Consider the following 21,070-nt stretch of genomic DNA (forward strand, 5'->3'; position numbering starts at 1 on the left):
ATGTTTATAGCATTATGCAAAAAGAAATGGCATTACACTAGCAAAGAGATATAGTTTCATAGTTAAAGACAGAGTTATGAAATGTTTTATTTGAAAAAAATTTTTTTGAATTACTGTATGTGGGTAGTCATTTACTATAGATGTGGAGAGAGGCAAAGACCATTTAAAAAAGCAGGCTTTTAAAACCTAAAGCTAGGATTTCAAGATATGAAGCTGTACTGAAAGGCTGCTCCAAGAACCCCTGCCTACAGATGAAAATGGATGCAAATAACAGCTATACAAGTTAGCTTCTAGCAAGTTTCTACTCTGCTTCAATGGATTTTCTCAGAAAATCATTACTGGGAAGTCAACACTTATTCAGGACCCACTCTGGGCATGTAAGGGATACAGGAAAGGAGCACACGGCAAGACAGAACACAATAGTTAACTGCATGCCAGACACTAGCTAAGCCTTTGATAAACCTCATGATGAGGGTACAATTTTCCTGTTATACAAATGAAGAGACTGAGGCTCTGAGAATTTAAGATAACATACCCAAGGTCATACGGCTAAAAAGTAGCAAGAGTCGTACTTGAATCCAGGTCTGTCTTCAAAAACTGTGCTCTACCAGTATACTGTCTCGAATGGGGGGAGTGGACAAGTGGGGGAGTGGATGAGCTTGATTTTCATATATTTAGAATTTGAGGATGCTGTGGAGTCATACATTAAAACACAGGGGTTGGGAAGTCGCCTCAAGTGATTGTCTGAGCTTGAACAAGTCACTGTTCCTTTCTAGGTTCTCGGTTTCTCCCTCCAACAGAAGAGCCCCGAAATCTAAAATCTGTGATGGACACTGAAGAATTTTAATTCCCTCCAACAAGACAAGAAGCCACTCATAAAAGTATCTGTGGAATATTTGAGCAATTTAATGAGTATTCCTGACCATAGCTTCTCTAGCTAAGGACATGGTCATCATTGAGTGAAAGTAGGTAGAAGAGAATGGCCATTTAGACTTGTTCCTACTTCCTGTGAAGAATGCAACACTTCTCAATAGCTCCTCCCTCTGCCCTTGCTTCCTGTCACACTAAATACCTCTAAGAGGCTTAAGGATTTACAATACACCAAACCAAAGTTAATTTTTACAGTGAGTTTGACAAGAAATTGTTAATATAGAATAGAAGCAAGTCTAGCAGCCTCTTAATCAGAAGGTCTTCTTGTCTACAAATGAGGAACCACAGATGCTTAGGAGTTCAAATCAATCCCAAATGAGATTGTTTTAAGAGAGTCACAAGGCCAACGTGGAGACAGAAAAATCACCATCACCACTTTGGATTAAACTATGGTGGTTAAACAGTAGGATGAAGGAAAGTTTCAGGCACTAGAGAGATGAAATGGGAAATGTTTCCACCATTCCCTTCAATACCTTCAGAAGGCCTGGGACCATTAATATGAAACAGGAGCACAATCATGGGGTAGTTATAAATAGGTATTATTTCAAGATGAAGTATAGTGTGGCACACAGAACAGGCCCAAATAATTGTTGCTAGAAAGTACTTCTCCATTTCAGATTTACTCTTCAAATGATTAAAATGCATATAAGAGAAAGAAACCTTTGACAGCATTTAATAATTTGGAAACAACAAAAAAAAAAAAATCTACCGTATGAAATTAACCGTAGCATTTATAAAAGAAACCAAACACTTTAAAATGAAAAGTGGGAAAACTGGAGCTAAATTACACATTTGTACAACTACGTATTTTAACATTCAATATTTCAAAGTGCCCTTGATGTCCAAAGCCCACACAAACTATGGGACTTTTTGGAAGCCAAAAGTGAGTTCTGCTGTCAGGGGCTTGTTCTGATCCTAAAGAGTGCCAAGGATATGGGGCATTTCAGGAACCAAATTCATATTAAAGAGTACAACATAAAGAAATGCTTTAGAATTTCAAGAGGATGCTTGTCTCAATGTTGGTATATCCCATAAGGAAATGAAAATGTATTTTCAAAACTGTATATAACTAAAGGCCTCAACACAACTATGATAAATTATCTTTTTACGTCCTGATTTCTAATAAAAGAGAGAAAACAAAACAAAACAAAAAACCCCATTGCCATCAAGTTGATTCTGATTCACAGCAACCCCATAGGACAGAGTAGGACTGCCCCACAGGGCTTCCAAGAAGCACCTCGTGATTTGAACTGCCGAGCTTTTGGTTAGCAGCCATAGCCATAGCTCTTAACCACTATGCCACTGGGGTTTCCAGTAAAAGACAGAAGCATGGGGAAATATTTAATTTAAAAAGCATAGAAAACAGGAAGCAGCTACAATTGGTATTGATTACTTGGATAAAAACTTGGTTCAATAAAAGGGCTAACACATTTTCCTTTCTTAAATTCTTATAGTATTTGGTGCCAGTCCTATTCACCTGCCAGGTACATTACCCATTCCCAAATAGACTATAAGCTTTTCAGTGTCTTGGGGAATCCTTTGTCTTGGGGTTTCATCTTCACTGGTGACAACTAAATTGACAAACTCTTCCGATAACCTAGTAAGAAACACATCAGCAATGTTCTCTTTCCTTCAAATGACAGATCTACAATCTCCAGGCATTTCAAGCATGAATAATAACCAACATGCTCAAGGGACTATGGCTTCAGGTTATAAAGGAAGGTCAGACAGATGAATTAAACATAATTTTGGGGGAAATCGCCTATTACCAAAATGCTGAAAATGGAAAGTTGGTTTGAGTTACTTTTCTTCACAACAGTCAAAAGAAACACTAGGCTTTAAAAAAAAGAACAAGTTAGAGGCTGTGGAGAGATTGGAACACTTATACACTGCTGGTGGGAATGTCAAATGGTACAACCACTTTGGAAATCAATTTGGCGCTTCCTTAAAAAGCTAGAAATAGAACTGCCATACGATCCAGCAATCCCACTCCTTGGAATATATCCTAGAGAAATAAGAGCCTTTACACGAACAGATATATGCACACCCATGTTTGTTGCAGCACTGTTTATAATAGCAAAAAGATGGAAGCAACCAAGGCGCCCGTCAACGGATTAATGGATAAATAAATTATGGTATATTCACACAATGGAATACTATGCATCGATAAAGAACAGTGAGGAATCTGTGAAACACTTCATAACATGGAGGAACCTGGAAGGCATTATGCTGAGTGAAATTAGTCAGTTGCAAAAGGATAAATATTGTATAAGACCACTATTATAAGAGCTTGAGAAATAGTTTAAACTGAGAAGAAAACATTCTTTCAAGGTTACGAGAGGGTGGAGGGAGGGAGGGTGGGAGAGGGGGATTCACTAATTAGATAGTAGATAAGAACTACTTTAGGTGAAGGGAAAGACAGCACACAATACAGGGGAGGTCAGCACAATTGGACTAAACCAAAAGCAAAGAAGTTTCCTGAATAAACTGAATGCTTCCAAGGCCAGCGTAGCAGGGGCAGGAGTCCGGGGACCATGGTTTCAGGGGACATCTAAATCAATTGACATAATAAAATCTATTAAGAAAACATTCTGCAACCCACTTTGAAGAGTGGTGTCTGGCGTCTTAAACGCTAGCAAGCAGCCATCTAAGATGCATCAATTGGTCTCAACCCACCTGGAGCAAAGGAGAATGAAGAACACCAAGGACACAAGGCCATTACGAGCACAAGAGACAGAAAGGGCCACATGAACCAGAGACTACATCATCCTGAGACCAGAAGAACTAGATGGTGCCTGGCTACAACAGATGACTGCCCTGTCAGGGAACACAACAGAGAACCCCTGAGGGAACAGGAGAGCAGTGGGATGCAGACCCCAAATTCTCGTAAGACCAGACTTAATGGTCTGACTGAGACTAGAAGGACCCCAGTGGTCATGGTCCCCAGACCTTCTGTTGGCCCAGGACAGGAACCATTCCTGAACCCAACTCTTCAGACATGGATTGGACTGGACAATGGGTTGGACAGGGGTGCTGGTGAGGAGTGAACTTCTTGGATCAGGTGGACACTTGAGACTATGTTGGCATCTCCTGCCTGGAGAGGAGATGAGAGGGTGGAGGGGGTTAGAAGCTGGTGAAATGGAGACAAAAAGACAGAGTGGAGGGAGAGAGTGGGCTGTCTCATTAGGGGGAGAGTAATTGGGAGTGTGTAGCAAGGTGTATATGGGTTTTTGTGTGAGAGACTGACTTGATTTGTAAACTTTCACTTAAAGCACAATACAACTTTTTAAAAAAAACAAGTTATTGAAGATTGATTTTAACACAGGAAATAGACACTACTCATATTCTTGGTTGAGGGGGACTGATGTTTTTTCTCTACTTTTTTCACTTTCCAGGAAAAACGGTTAATTCAGTCCGATTTCAAAAGAGGTAAAACTTTAAAGCTTTGTTTTGTTTCAAAATTATACTCTTTAAGATTAAAAAAAAAATTAAAGTCAAACACAAGATTTAAAAGATATAATCAAAACCATAAGAAGCACCCAGGAAGCTGATGGCTATTAATGCATCTAGAAGCCAACTTAATGCAAAACTTTAGTTTACAGTGAGACATAAGGTGCACTCATATGACAAGGCTAGCAGATTCCTTTTCACATTCAATTTGCTGAATTAAGGAATGGATGAATATATTTATATCGGCCATGCTACCTTTTTTTCCTCCTCTTCTATTAAATCAAACTGTTAACCCTTAAAACTTTTTCTATAAATACCTTCTAAAGAAAAGAAAGATGACTAGCATTAAAAACAATTTATCATTTTAAAGCTTAAGATTCTCTACTAAATACATTTAGAAGGTAAGGGTATTTGGGTTGTTTTAGTGAATTCTAACGAATTTTTTCCTTATTAATTTAAAATGATAGCCCATATAGAGCATCATAACAGCTTATGGCCACATTTATGCGATCATCTAAAGAGAATAATTCAGTTTCATAAAAAATGCAAATTTAACTACTTAGCGCATTAATTCATGCCAACCCTGCTCTCAAGACAACCACCAGAGACCTCCCCCATGAAATCAATATGCGCACATCTATTTAACTTTTATCACTGGTTCACCAAGCAAATATCATGTTATAGGCCACTTAGGTATTCATTATTCACACGCAAACAGCAAACGTAAGAAGCAGGCTGGCAGTGTCAGGTCACTAATAAATCTATCGATTACTGTTTCCGTTTTAGGCTGTCAAACGAAAGCAAAGTTGTGCAACACCTGGAGAGCAAACTGTTAACCTGCTGCCAAGGTGCAGTCCATTTACAGCAGAGGACTCCACATTTACGCTGATTCTAAGACAACCTCCCAAGGAAACCTTAAGTTGCATTACGTCTTCTCAGGCTTTAATAAGCACTGAAACAGATCCACCCCTTGATACTAACCCCTAGGCACCAAAAGGCCCGAGATCCCCAAGCACCATGCTGGGAAATACAACTCTTTTCTCTCCTCACAGCATCTAAGACTAAGGCAGAACTCAAAAACATGTGAGTACCTTACATTATGAGGAACAAACTGTTTGATCCTCATAACTCCTTCTACTCCTTTCAAAGCAAAATTTTTAGAATTTTATAGGGACCAGGTATGTTCTCAAATAGCTAACCCACTCAAAAGTCACCAAGTGTGTCCCTGTTTTTGCAAAGAATTCACTTTTTTTTTTTTTAATGTTAGCCCTGTTCAGCGTCATATTCATGGCACCAAGCCCCTGAGAATATCATCCCGAGGACATGAATTTCAGGACAATAGCTAGTCCAGTCTCAGGTTAGAGAGTCAATACATCATTCTGTATCTGAAGCCACTCACTAATTGTGTCAACTAAGAGATTGAAAATGAAATGAAGAAAGTTCAGTCACTGGAATAAACTTAAGCTTTATGACTGCTTCCTCGATTTTCACCACATGATAAAACCCACTGTCTACAAAGTGTCAGCGATAGTAACAACAGATCTCAAAAAGTACCCTCCATTTTTCCTCTCATCCATTTCAAAAACCAATAGCAAGAGACTCAAACCAAGGCTGTACAAATTATGCTATTAATTATAATTATGAGAACTGAAGGCAATATCGGGGCATGACAGATAAACGTTCCTCCCACCATCAACCAAAGACAAAAAGACCCTTTCTTTAGGTTTTGATCTCTGGGGAGATCATGACTGTGACTTGATCTATGGGGAGAGGATGTCTGTTGTCCAACGTAGAGTTAACATTAGCACACGCGCATCCCTGCTGGAAGCAAGGTTGTGCTGGGTTTTAAATGAAACTGCAATGTGCTTACTTACCCTTCCGTCTTACTTTCTGGGTGAAGGCTTAATTAATACTTCACCCCAGAAACAATCTACACAAGAAATATCAGGAGTAAACGTCGTAACAGAAATCCACTCTTCCTGTGAATGGCAGTTTTCTTACACAGTTCCCTTCTCTTCAACAGGAATCTTACCCTCTCCTTCCCTCCAATGATGAATATGGAATCCATAAAATGACCCACAAAAAAACATGAGCGATTCTGCTACAGATTTAGGGCATCTCATCCCTCTAGGAAAAAGTTGGAAAGCATCCTCTTGTTATCCTCTTGTCTCTCTTCATATGATGCTCCGTGCACATTTCCATTCCAGAGCACACATTAAAGCAGGGTCCTTGTCACCTAGCAAACTGCACTGTTATTTCACGCCCATTACGTTCTTGTTTTTATCAGGCTACCAGCTAAGAGCACACACAGCCAGGATGTCAGAAACAGGTTGCAACACATGTGGTCTGCCCCACCCCTAGCACCCTGACAGAAACTATGCCCCACTTCCCACTCATTCTATGGTCTCCCCAGACCTTACCCTGCCCAAGAGGTTGTCCTGAAGCAGTGTCTGTTGCAGTGCTGGGGCCACCTCCTCCAAGCTCAACATATGGCAAAGGTCGGTGAGTTCCTCCTGTCCCAGGGACCCGGTGCCCGTTGTGTCAAAACTGTCAAACAGCTCCTTGAGTCGGGCCTCATGCTGGTCCTGCTCCACCTCATCCATCCCATAGCCCACAGCGCTCACCTGTGCAGGGTGGGAGACAAGGACAAGTTGTGGCAGGCCAATCCTGCTACAGCCACCTCTCGGCACACTCACCCCTTACCCCATCCCCTGCCAGACCTTTGGGAGTGCTCTGTGTGCCCCGGTGGCCCTAGAACTGGTCGATCAGGACCTTCATAAGGGCCATCACAAAAGGTAACACTGTGCATCCCATAGCAAGTCCAACGTCTGTCCCTCCTGGACCCAGCCCTGGCCAGGGGAGCTCCCAACATGCACTCACTCATGCCAGGGGCACATCCACAAGGTCGAGTCACAAGGGGGGCAGGAGAGTTACCAGAATGAGGGGAGTCAATGAGACGCTCGTTCCTTGGAGGCAAAAAGACACCCTTCTGCTGCCTTGCCCTCAGGAGGCCAGACTTTAAAGTTCAGGTTTGAGGGTGGTTCTCTCCCACAGCTTATCTGGCCCAGGACTTAAAGAAGGGAAAGAGCTGTTTCTGACATCCAGGCCATTCAAATGAACTAACTGTAAACGCCAATAGGCTGTGCTGCCAGAGCCTCCATTCAAGTCAGCAAGCTCCGGACAGCCTGCGCAGATGTTGCAATCTGCCTGCTTGGCAGAGGTGTTCATTCCACTTCCTTCAGCCTATACTAGGTGCCCCCCATAATAGTTACATGGGAGAGTCACAGCAAGAGGCACTAGATAAGTGCCTTTGATACAAAACCGCCTCCCTGTTTACACAAGACCAAACACCTTTTACATGAGTTCCTCAAAAAAGCAACTCAATTAGCTTCGTTGGTGCAATTACACGAGGTGTGACAGGAAGAGCATTCCCTGAAGCTCACTTTAGTCCCAGGGAGTCTTAGGTAATGTTTAGTTGCCTAGAGAAAAGGGAAAACACTACTCCAACCTTCCAGGCGGTGAGGCCAAAATGAGCCATAGATTGGCTCATATGAATTGCCTAGCATCACAGGGAACCTCCCCCATGCAGACCATCTCATCCCTTTACACCTAGTTAACCTGTCTTCCATCTCTCTGACCCACCCCAGCCCCAGGCCTTTCATTTTGCCAGCTTCCCTGGGATCAGTAACAATGTGGAGCTATCAATAACTCTCAGAATCATTTTTGCTAAAAGTATACATCACGAAATTCCAAGCACTTCACGCTTTATTTAAAAAACAAAGTCTGTTTTTCTCTTTGCATGATATCTCATTTTTAATGTGCTGGATCTTCCAGTGAAAGCCTGAAACTTCACATCTGGAGGTACCTTTCACCATGATGCAAGGGGTGCCAATCAGAATACATACCTTTGAGATATGACTCTGTCATCGGACACAAGGGTCTCAGAACCAGCCCCTTAACTTAAAAAAGGCAGCAACTTTGACTAAACCAAGCCCTGGGTCAGAAATTCTCCAACTTAGGAATGATGTTCCACTGAGCAGATCATGACAACGTGGAAACATGTAAGTTACAATGCTGAATATGGCCAGAACTGAAAATAAAAGAGCTTTCATAACAAAGCTGCTCTAGGTGACATTTTTCTTCCTGTAGACAACTGCTCAAAAACGTGACAAGCCGAAACAGAGCCACGACCTTACCAAGGGCTTCAACAAAACTAAGTGGATTCAGAAGATGAATCCCAACAGTTCTATCATGTAGCTCGATTTTTGCTGGGGCATTCACGAAAGGGAAGTGGTACAGTTTTGGTGCAGGCTGCTCGTCTTGGACAGGTCACCGGTCCTCCTAATAATCAGCTTTTTTATTACTAAGGTGCTGCTGCCTCTGGCTGCCTTCCCAGGGTTGGTTTGTTGGGTTAACTAATCACCATGTAAATGTTTTCAAAATTCGTTGAGAGTGCTATGTAAACATCGACGCACCAGAAAAGAAACACCAAGGTGTTAAGCAAGCCACACAGTTAGGAATTTAGACAAGGCCAAGGTTTGGCTAATGAAATTCACTCAGAGTCACCAGTTAATCATCAACTAAGATCTGCTGTGACTCTCTAACATGTGCTGATGTTCAGTGTTGCCACCGTGCTCAGACTCACTCACTCTCCACGACTTTTACAGTCCATTGGGCTGTATAATCTGACCAGTTTCATCAAAGCCAGTCTATTCTGCTTTTGCTTGACTTTGCATATATTTTTTTAAAAACTCAAAAGTGAAAGACTTCTAACACTTCCCCTTTTCTAATTATTTTCAAGAGGCGAGGATTTTTCCATCTAAGCCAAGGAGAGAAGGTGATAAAATTCACAATGTACTGAGAAGTTCTGACCATATTCACTGCTCTGAATGTGATAAGCTATCACACCCCCTCTTTGGAAGGTCACTGGATTTTCATTAAATCAAACCTCTTTCATTTTATAGCAGCTTTCCTTTTTGATCTCTTTATTTCCTCTCCCTCCTTCCCAAGACACTGTGCTTAGGAAAACATTCTTTTGACTGGAGGGGAAAAAAAGCCCCACCTCTGTCAAACATGCTCATACTGAAACAGCCAGGAGATGTTACACATGGTGACAAGTTGTCAGTACTCATCTGGCACAGAATACATTTCTGGTGTTGTTGATATTAGTCTCCAAATGTTTATCAGTAATTTCATGTGCGAGAATTTTTTTTCTTCTTACTTGGTGGAAATTTCCTTAAGGACAAGGTCTGCATCTTCTATTTCTTTTAAATCTCCCTCAAAGTGCATAGTACAGTCTGCTCTTCACACCAGGTGCTCAGAAAACGTCATGGAGCGACTCAGTGTGAGGATAGTCATTGAGATGAAACGTGCCCTGAATGACAGCTATAGAAATGAGTATACGAAGATTTTGAAATACCTATTTCTTCCACACACATCTCCTCTTCCCCCACCCAGCCCTGTTTCAAAGAGACATTTTCAGTCTCAGACAAAATCAAGCAGAAGTAGAAAGCCAACATCGACTGCCAAACTGTACGATGCAGAGCTATCTGAAGTTTAATTCAGTGAGTCAGTAATTAAGCCATTGGTTCACAAATTTCAGCTGAATTTTTGTTGTTGTTGTTGTTATGGGATGTAGCTTTGGAGGAGAATCTGTACTAAAACACTTTCCCCAACAAGTCCTCTTGTTTATAGAATGAGAATAACAATGCCCATCTGGAAGGGTTCTTGTGCAGGTTGAATATGGTGACCAGGTGAGGATGGCTAATCCCAGAGAAAACTGACACAGGTGACAAATTGAGAAAACCACCAATTAAATATGAGAGACTTACAAAGAAGGGTAACTGAAGAGGGGTAATTTAAAAGCATCAGTCATCCATAGACCTACCTTAGAAACAAAGCAGATGTGGAATGCCAGTAAGAATGGGCAGGAGATATACTATGTATATAAAAAATATTATATTCTTAAGTAATAATAGCAGCAATTAATGTTCAGTGCTTCCTAGATCTTTAAAGGAAAATTATCAATAAAGTTAATGTCGAACAAAATCTGAAAGACTGAAATGTTGTTGGGAGTTCAGAAAAAACCATCTTCTTTACATCTGAGTGTTTACTGTGAGTCTGGCCTATGCTAAGTACCTTACATACATCATTTAACTCCTCCCAATTCTTTGAAGTAGATATTATCATATTACCGTTTAAGATGTAGAAATTGGGACTTAGCAAAGTTAAGCAACTTATCCAAGCACACAGTTTTAATATAGGCTGCAGAGCTGAGATGTGAATTGTGGTCTGTCTGACTCTAAGTTATACTATTCCCAATACTTTGCAGGCACACAGAACACATGAATGTGACTACTGAATTCCATCATCAGCAAATTACTTCTATCCACTCTTAGCTGGTTTAACAGTACGAAGTACCAGAAACCACCATAGAACACTTGATGGCCTCAATCTCCTCCAAACTGGAATGGGGAGAGCTAAAAGAAGGATCGTTTTCCTGTGTACCTTTCTTCCTTCCTCCCTAGATCCACTTACTGAGTAATTATCACCAAAAGGACACTGCTACCACTCATCTGTCAGTCTGTCATACTGTGGAGGCTTGTGTGTTGCTATGATGCTGGAAGCTATGCCACTGTTATTTCAAATACCAGCAGGGTCGCCCACAGTGGACAGGTTTCAGCACAGCCTTCAGACTAAGACATACTAGGAATAAGGATCTGGCAGTCTACTTCTGAAAAAACTGGCCAGTGAAAACCTTATGATAGCAGTGGAACATCGCTGGAAGATGAACCCCTCAGGTTAGAAGGCACTCAAAATACAACTGAGAAAGAGCTGCCTCCTCAAAGTAGAGTAGACCTTAATGATGTGAAGGAGTAAAGCTTTCAGGACCTTCATTTGCTGATGTGGTATGACTCAAAATGAGAAGAAACAGCTGCAAATATCCATTAATAATTAGAATGCAGAACACACAAAGTATGAATCAAGGAAAACTGGAAGTTGTCAAAAGTGAAATGAAACACTTAGTGATTGATACCCTAGGCATTAGTAAGCTGAAATGGACTGCTACTGACCATTCTGAATCAGACAATCCTATGGTCTACTACGCCAAAACGACATACTGAAGGGGAACAGCATTGCATTCATCATCAAAAAGAACATTTCAAGATATATCCTGAAAAACAATACTGTCAGTGATAGGATAACATCCATATGCCTACAAGGAAGACGAGTTAATAAGACTATTATTCAAATTTATATACCAACCGCTAAGGCCAAAGATGAAGAAATTGAAGATTTTTAACAACTTCTGCAGTCTGAAGTTGATCAAACATGCAATAAAGATCATGGACAATTTCTAGTGATTGGAATGCAAAAGCTGGAAACAAAGAAGGACTGTGAGTTGAAAAATATGGCCTTGGTGATGGAAATGATGCCAGAAATCACATGACAGAATTTTGCAAAAAGAAAATTACTTCATTGCAAATGCCTTTTTTCAACAACAAAAACAGTGACTATACACGTGGACCTCACTGAATGGAATGCACAGGATTCAAATTGACCACACCTGTGGAAAGAGCCGATGAGATGCTCAATATCATCAGTCAGATCACGGCCAGGGGCCAAATATGGAAACGGACCATCAATTGCTCGTAGGCAAGCTCAAGTTAAAACTGAAGAAAATTAAAACAAGTCCACAAGAGCCAAAGTGCAACCTTGAGTATACCCAAAAAACCTTGAGTATATCCCACCTGAATTTGGCGATCATCTCAAGGACAGATTTGACGCACTGAACACTAACAACCGAAGCCCAGACGAGTTATTGGATGACGTCAAGGACATCTTACATGAGGAAAGCAAGAGGTCATTAAAGACAGAAAAAAAAAAAAAAGACTAAAATGGATGTCTGAAGACACTCTGAAACTTGCTCTTGAATGTCGAGTAACTAAAGCAGACGGAAGAAATGAAGAAGTAAAAAGCTGAACAGAAGATTTCAAAGGGCAGTTTGAGAATACCAAGTCAAGTATTATAATGAAACGTGCAAAGACCTGGAGTTAGAAAACCAAAAGGCAAGAACACGCTCTGCATTTCTCAAGCTGAAAGAACTGAAGAAAAAATTCAAGCCTTGAGTTGCAACTCTGAAGGATTCTATGGGCAAAATATTGTGATGCAGGAAGCATCAAAAGAAGATGGAAGGAACATACAGAGACAACGTGCCAAAAACAACTGGTCAACTTTCGACCATTTCAGGAGGTAGCATATGATCAAAACCAATGGCACTGAAGGAAGAACATGAGCTGCACTAAAGGCATTAGCAAAAACAAAGCTCAAGGAATTGAGATGTTTCAATAAATGCATGCAATGTTGGAAGTGCTCACTCATCTATGCCAAGAAATTTGGAAGACAGCTACCTGGCCAACCAACTGGAAAAGACCCATATTTGCACCCATTCCAAAGAAAGGTGATACAACAGAATATGGAAACTATCGAACAATATCATTAATATCATATGCAAGTAAAATTATGCTGAAGAGAATTAAAAACTGGTACAGCACTACATTGACAGGGAACTGCCAGAAATTCAAGCCAGATTCAGAAGACACGGAACGAGGAACATCATTGCTGATGTCAGATGGATCTTGACTAAAAGCAGAGAATAACCAAAAGATGTTTACCTGTGTTCTACTGACTATGCAAAGGCATTCAACTGTGTGGATCATAACAAATTATGGATAACATTATGAAGAATGGGAATTTCAGAAAAATGTGCTCATGCGGAACCTGTACATAGACCAAGAGGCAGTTGTTCAAATAGAACAACAGGATACTACCTGGCAAAAATCTGAAAAGGTGTGCATCAGGGTTGTATCCGTTCACCATACTTATTCAATCTGTATGCTGAGCAAAATAATTTGAGAAGCTGGACTCTATGAAGAAGAATACAGCATCAGGATTGGCGGAAGACTCATTAACACCCTGCGATATGCAGATGACAATCTTGCTTGCTGAAAGTGGAGTATTTGAAGCACTTACTGATGAAGATCAAAGACTACAGCCTTCAGTATGGATTACATCTTAACATCAAGAAAACAAAAATCCTCACAACTGGACCAATGAGTAACATCATGATAAATGGAGAAAAGACTGAAGTTGTCAAGGATTTCATTTTACTTGGATCCACAATCAACACCCATGGAAGCAGTCAAGAAATTGGATGTATTGCGTTGGGCGAATCTGCTGCAAAAGGCCTCTTTAAAGTATTAAAAACCAAAGATGTCACCTTGAGGTCTAAGGTGCACCTGACCCAAGCCATGGTATTTTCAGTTGCTTCATATGCATGTGAAAGCTGGACGATGAACGAGGAAAACCAAAGAATTGATGCATTTGGATTATGGTGTTGGAGAAGAATATTGAATATACCACAGACTGCCAGAAGAATGAACAAATCTGTCTTGGAAGAAGTACAGCCAGAATGCTCCTTAGAAGCAAGAATGGTGAGACTTTGTCTTACATATTTTGGACATAGTATCAGTAGGGACCAGTCCCTGGAGAAGAACATCATGCTTGGTAGAGGATCAGCAAAAAAGGGGAAGCGACCCTCAATGAGATGGGTTGACACACTGTCTGCAACGACGGTCTCAAACCTAGCAATGGTTGTGAAGATGGTACAGGACTGGGCAGTGTTTTATTTTGTTGTACACAGGGTTGCTATGAGTCAGAACTGACTCAACGGCACCTAACAACAACAACAACAGGACACTAAGGATATACAGGTAAAATAAATCCCAAATCAAACCTGTTGCCGTCGAGTTGATTTGGGTTAACAACAACAACAGGAAACTAAAGATACACAGGTAGAACAGGCATTCTCATTTTCTTTAAGGAGCACTTGGTTCTAGGGCATGGAAGAAATACATTTTTATATAAAAATGATCATGAAGAGTCCCATATCTTCATTAATGGGTACAGGCCAAGTACTGATCATTGTTAAATTAATTCCCCCAAAATAAATACTTAAGTATGTCCACTTTGTGCAGCTCCATGCTTTCCAGACTCAAAGCCTAACTAGCACCCACCAGAGGTAGAAATTTTACTCAGAGATTAAGAAAATTGGGTTTTTAGTGATGCTGTTTTGCCTTCTAGTCGATTCCAACTCCCAGCAACCCTATATGACAGAGTAGAACTGCCCTTAGGGTCTCCTAGACTGTAATCTTCATCGGAGCAGATTGCTAGGTCTTTTCTCCCATGGTACAGTTGGTGGGTTCAAACTGCCAACCTTTTTTGTTAGCACCCAATTGCTTAACTGTTGGGCTACCTGGGCTCCTTTTGAGTGTTAAATCCTCCAAATTGCTAAGAACAATTCTAGTTTTATAAACCCTGACACAAACCCAGGCCTGTCCTCACTATCTACCTTCCTAATCAGGCTTTCAGGAGCCTTTATGACTCTTTTGGAATAAAAGGGCAATTTTATTGTGGGCAATATTTTGGATTTCTAACTAGGGGTGGTTAAATAGGAGGCAGATGCACAGAGCCATTAATCAAAACATTTACCACCCAATAACCACCCATAATGAGAACTATTCGGAGCATTTTCCTTCCAAATAACTCAAAACCAGCCTGCCAAAATACTGCAAACCCTGATGGGATGTCCATTACAGATCTGTTATTGCACTCCACTCGGCAACCCCCGGCTGATGAAATCACAGTGCCAACTGGGACTGGAAAAGAAACTGGTATAGGTGCAGCCGGAATAATGAAGTCACCAACATGAGGCCGGCATGAAGTGGGTATCTGAACTTGTGAACTTTCCAGCATCCCAGATATAGAAAGGAGCTTGTAAGAATGGCATCCTTAGCCAAAGGGGGACGTCTGCTCTGGGCTACAGGGAGTGAAAAGAGGACAAAGTCTGGCAAGGGAAAATCAAATAATAAATGAGCACAATGCCAGCGCCCCCAGCCCAGGCCTTTTATTCCCTCTCCAGATGGTCCAGCAGCTGAACAGCTACGCAGAATGTCTGGATGCCTCTCTCAGCTCAGCAGCTTTTCTTGCAAAGGCATCATAATAGATGCTTTCGAACCTGTGTTCAGACATAGCTGTTGGGGGTCCAGACCAGGCAGTGACCACCAAGTGACTAATTTAGTTATTTATAACTGAGGGGATGAAAATGAACAAATCCTGCTTTGGCAAAACTTTTTATTCATGCCTTTAGCTTTCACAATTTGGCAAGTCACTGCCTAATAACACCAATGATCAAATAAAAATGCTTCTTTTTCTTCTCTATTCTGCAAACGTTAATCTGTTGCAAACATTTCCAGGCTTACCATTTTGGACTAATTTCAATAAAAAGGAGATAATGACAAGAACAAATTAAATTTTAGCAAAAGCTTAACAGAAAAACAATAGTTTTCATTCACATGTTTATATATGAGAATACTTGTGCCCGAAACACCTGTTTTTCATCCCACAACTGACTACGTCAAATAGCTTTCTCTTTGCTCAGACAGCACGTCACTTTTAAGTGGATACCAAAAGTACAACCGTATCACCATAAATAAAACCTTGGTATAAAAATGTAACACAAAAGCACAAATACCACTGCACAGGGAAAAAGTTATATTAAAAAACTGGAAAGAAAATAACAACTTTGCTAACTACACTGTAAAACTTAACTAAGGGTCTCCTACTAGCATTTATTCTAAAGCACAAATAACCTTTAGTATTTTAATGCCCAGACGGATGTAGCAAAGCCATGCTTCTGTTAAGCCTAATAACTAGGTGGATAAACCAATCAAATAGTTAACTCAGGGTAGTTGAAGGAATAACACCATTAGCCTAGCACAATCTAGACTCAATAACCTGTAATCAGCTACCAAGTAAAATCACAAAACAGAAAACAGTTGCATGTTTTGTTAGTTTTTCTAAAACAAAATGCTTATAACAACTTTCACTTCTAGAACCATATTTGCTCAAATTAATTTAGGGTGCCTCCAGCTACATTTCCCTGGGGTATGAGTGAAGATCTTCTCTACATATAAACAGTATTTTCCCAACTTTGTTAAATGAACATTAATGCATAGATGCTTTGTAATTCTTTTCCATCCACAAACTTGAATGAACGGTCAATTGCCATGTAAATTACAATAAAGAAGCACCTTAACTGCAAACAAAGATGCTCACTTGCATAATCCCATAATCTTTCTTAAAATTCTACTTTATTTGTAAATAGGATAAAAATATCTTTTGGCAAGCTGCGGTCTCTCCACAAGCCCCTGCCCAACAGATGCAAGTTCAATAGCCAGAATTCAAACCACATAATTTATTGGCTTACAAATCAATTGGCATCTATAAAAATAAACCTTCTGAAAAGGCTTTAGGCTGTTTGAATCCCTCTAAAATACTCTGGCTAAGTTTACCAACCCTTTATCAATGTAAGACTGATAAAATATATTCTCGCTATTAACATAAAATGGAAACATCAAGATTGGTGAAATGTTAGTTTTGAAAGTCATTTGCAGTGACATTTAAAACAATTTATTTGAAGAACACTGACTCACGATAAGAATAAAAATACTGCCTATTAAATTGAGATTGGCTGATTTAGAATGCACTGGAACTCTATCCTTCCCCTCTGTGTGAGTTAACACCTTTTAATATTAAGGGTCAATACATATCTAAAACGAAAAAAAGAAGAAGAAAGAAACCCATTCTGATCAAGTGTCTGATCCTTGACATTTTAATGCAGAGTGTGCTGTGATGGCTTCCTCAATGTTGCCTCCTCCTCTGAAGCCTTTTCCTGTGTTGGCAGTATCTTTACTGATGTCCAGCTCATTGTGGAATATCCGTAAGTCCTACCCGTTATCTACAGTGCTGTTCAGAATGCTTCCCTCTAAAGAATCACCAGGGAACAGGAGAAAATAAACAAACCTGCAAACCAACTCCCCAGCAGTTCACTTCACCTCCCTAAGGACACTGACAACAGCTGAAGCGACCACAACAAACTCGTTTTTCAGCCAGCCTGTAATGTTAGTCTTACGTGCAGTCTGGGAATTTTCACAGCCCCCTTCAATTCCAGAGTAAAACCTACCATATTTCAGGTCAGCCACCAATATGCTCTCCCTTAGAGAAGACTCAAGATAATATTAAGCTGACACAGAAAAAATATATTTCCTTGCAGATGTCAAGCATCAGGAAACATGTAAACAGCTATAATTTTATGTTAAAGAATTGAAGGGAACCCCATTGAAAAATCATTAATGGTCCCAGGAGTTTGACCCATGTGTCATGATGGACTTTATCAGGATTCTCATCCCAGAAAGCTAGCATGTCAGTCACAAAAGACAACCATGAAATGTTTCAATTTAATAAATTCAGGAGTTCAGCCCAGGAGTTAATGAATTCAGCCCATCTCAGGAATTCCAGGAGAGGATTTTTCACCGTTTGATGAAGAAAGCAGAAGATCGCATAATAGTAGCTAAATTGTCCAGAAACATGGTACACGGTAGGGCAATCTTTCCAGTTCCCATTTTATCTAAACCTTAACCGGGTTTGTTAAGGCGGAGGCCAGGATTAAGTCCTTTTTCTAGCTCTTGCTATTCCGCTCCCACCCACCCCCCCCCGCACCCCCCCCCCGCACCCCCCCCCCGTCTCTCAATTTCAATTTCTCCAAAGAGCGTTTAGCAGTTACCGTTTTCATCAGCTTTGTCCTTTTGTCGGGCCAGATTAGAAGCCCAGAAGCCTATCAGTCTCTGGGACCCTGGCAGCTTCCTCCTGCGACTCACTCCACACTTCATTCCGCTGGTTTGGCGGTCCCAGCTTTTACGCAATAACCGGAAGTGTCATTTTTGTTCTTTCCCAGTAACCGCACTGGGAAAGTCTGTCTATATGCAACGATCTCACACGCCGCCTAAATTCTCCACTTTAAGGGCTCCAAACAGCTCTCAGCTACTCAGCCCAGGCTTGGGGTTTCCCAGACAGGTTTCTTTTCAGGAGCTTCTCACTCAAGGCTGTCTGGTTGGCACAAACCAACCGAACAAACACCCTTTCTGCTCGTTTCGGGACTCAAGTCCGCTCCTGGACCACGTACAATAGCCGCTTTCAGCTCGGGACTGCGGGTTGGGGCCACAGGGGTGGCAGAGATGCCCAGCCGCGGTGGCGCTCCCCGCCGGAGGCAGAGGTGCAGCCGGAGGGCGGGCGCGGCTCGCAGGTCCCTGGCAACCTGTGATGCGTCCCCGACCCGCTAGCCCATCGCCACCGCCAGGAACCTCAGACACCGTATTATGTCACCAGGCAGCATGCTCTCTCGGCCCCTGCCACCCCTGCCTACCTTCTGTCGGCCTCTCCGGAGCGCCCGCACAGCTGGCCGCCTCCCTCCAGTGCTCTGCAAAGCGAAGGAGGACGCTTTGTTACGGCTCGAGAAGCGGGACAATACTTCGCTGCCGGCGCCGCGGTTCCGGGCGGGCGTCCTTCAAAAGGACGCGAATGGAGACCCTCGCGAGCGTCATTTCCATATGTAAGGAGCCAGCTCTTACAAAAGCGCTTCTCTCCCGGGCCGCAGGCTGCTGCGCGCATCCTCCCCACCCCCGCCAGCCCGCCCCCATTAGCGCAGCCCGAGCCTCAGGACCCGCCCCTCCTCCTCGCCTCCGAAGACGCCCCCTCCCCGCCTCGTCCCCCGGGAGCACCAGGTCCTCCGGGCCACCGCTTCCTCCCAGCCGCCCCGTGTCCGGCCCGCGGGGACAGCGCCCGCCCTGGCCCCGGGTCCGGAAGAGGAAGCCCCTGCCTGTCCCCGGTACGGGTCCACCTCGGGCGCGCAGGGCCTTTCCGACGGCGCGGGAACAGTGCGAGGCCTCCGCTTCACCCCTCAGACCACAGGTCGGGGGTAGCCGGGTACTGCAGTCTCGCTTACCGCGTCTGGGGCTCAGGCGCCCGGCGCCGCCGCGGGGACCATGACCGCGAGCACACTCAGGGCTCGGCGGCAGCGGGACAGCTGCGCCCAGCGCGCTCGGCTCCCGCTCGGCCGCGGCTACCCAGAGCTCTGGACGCCGGGGAGGAAGGGCCGGGCCGCGGGGAGGAGGAGCCACTGGCGACGCCGGCCCGGGCTCGGCAGCCCCACCTCCGCGCCCGCGCCGCCCCGGCTGCCGAGGGAGGAGCGCGGGGCGCTGTCGGGGACTTCGCAGGTCTCCCCGCCGGTAACCCTGAGCCCCAGGCCACGGAGATTGCACTGGTCCCCGGAGCCAGGAAGAGCCCAGTCCCTGCTTGGCTGCTGCCAAACGCTGGGGCGGCCTCCCCGGAGATTTGAACTTAGAAACGCCAGAGCTCGGAGGCGAGTGGGAGGAGGCCTGGCCACGAGGTCACCGGGGGGCGAGGACTGGCGTGTCATCCCCAGCGGCCCCCGGCCTGCTCGCTTCCCTTTCCTTCCAAACACGCTAGCACGCACACGGCTTCTAGAACACCCGCCCGCAGCCAGCAGGACTTGAAGGTGGGGATTTAGGCTCCTTGCTCCCTAGATTTCCCAGCCCTCGGGCTCTAGACTTGACACTGAACCCGCGGGAGGTAGTGCGGCAACTCCACCAGGTTTAGATTGGCTACCGTACCTGACCACTCCGTCCTCATAGACTCCTGCGCCTTAGGCAGCCTCTGCGGATACCTCCAACCCTCAGATCCTTGGAGTTGGTGGTTCTCTGGCCAACGGTTGCTGGGTATTAACAGCTTCCTGCTAGCTCTACCTCTAATGCTCTTCAAAGTCTGATCTCAATGCACTCAAACAAGATCCCAAGTCTGGGCCTAGAGGAGTCAGCTGCCCACAGAAAACAACGCCCAACACTTTTTGAGCTGCAGGTTTAAATATGCCCTTGAAGGAGCTGCCTGATTTACTGTAACCCACAAGTCTGGTTATTTCAGCAAGTTACTGGAAAAAAACTCCCTAAGCTACTGGGAGAACAAGGGTATACAGGAAGGAAACTACCGTTTATTGAGAATCCACAATGAGCCAGAGACTGTATTGAAAGACCCACAGAAATTATTTTACTTTATTGTCACACTACACTTAGGAGACAGGCATTATACCCACTTTGCAAATGAGGAAACTGGGGCCCAGAATTTAAGGAACTTGCTCGGGAACCCACAGCTAGTATTTGGCAGAGCTGCGATTCCAAAGCACCGATACATGTGATAAAATAGCACAGAACTAAACACACGCACAAATGAGTGCATGTGAAAACTGATGAAATTTGAATATGGTTCGTGGATTGTATTAATGTCAATTTCCTGATTGTGATGTTGTGTGCCCTTCAGTCCATTCCAACTCATAGTGACCCTATAGAACAGAGTAGAACTGTCCCCATAGGGCTTCCTAGGCTGAAATCTTTACAGGTGCAGAGAGTATCAAGTCTCTTCTCCCCTGCGGAGCCTCTGGTGTGTTTCCACCGCGGACCTTTAGGTTGGCAGCCAAGCTCTTAACCATTGCACCACCAGGGATTCTACCTAGTTTTGATGGTGTACTCTACTTATGCAAGATGTGTAACCACAGGGGAAAATTGGGTGCAAAGTATACAGGATCTTTATTTTCTTACAATTGCAGGTGAATTTACAATGATGTCAAAATAAGATTTTCAAAATCAATCTCATTTTGAAACCCAAGATCTCCTTCCTCAACATAGTGTACCTGGAGGATAAGGAAGAGGAGGGGCTTACA

At 43.1% G+C, this 21,070-nt stretch overlaps 1 protein-coding gene across 7 annotated transcripts in view; it reads right to left on the reverse strand.

Moving 5' to 3' along the window:
* NIN (ninein) overlaps positions 1–19,452 on the reverse strand; it is a 118,070-nt gene extending 98,618 nt beyond the window's left edge. For 2 of the 7 annotated variants that reach the window (XM_049897918.1, XM_049897923.1), the window contains exons 1-3: positions 19,283–19,451; positions 18,704–18,757; positions 6,801–7,004 (exon numbers count right to left, since the gene is read on the reverse strand). In XM_049897918.1, coding sequence (XP_049753875.1) covers positions 6,801–6,983 — 183 coding nt within the window. In that variant the 5' untranslated portion in view covers positions 6,984–7,004; positions 18,704–18,757; positions 19,283–19,451. Of the gene's footprint in view, positions 1–6,800; positions 7,005–18,703; positions 18,758–19,282 lie in introns of all 7 variants that reach the window. The other 5 variants (XM_049897920.1, XM_049897924.1, XM_049897921.1 and 2 more) reach the window with 4 other exon arrangements.
* Between the last annotated feature and the right edge of the window lie 1,618 nt (positions 19,453–21,070).

This window comes from Elephas maximus, chromosome 10 (assembly GCF_024166365.1).
Source record: "Elephas maximus indicus isolate mEleMax1 chromosome 10, mEleMax1 primary haplotype, whole genome shotgun sequence".
In the NCBI taxonomy this organism is placed as follows: domain Eukaryota; kingdom Metazoa; phylum Chordata; class Mammalia; order Proboscidea; family Elephantidae; genus Elephas; species Elephas maximus.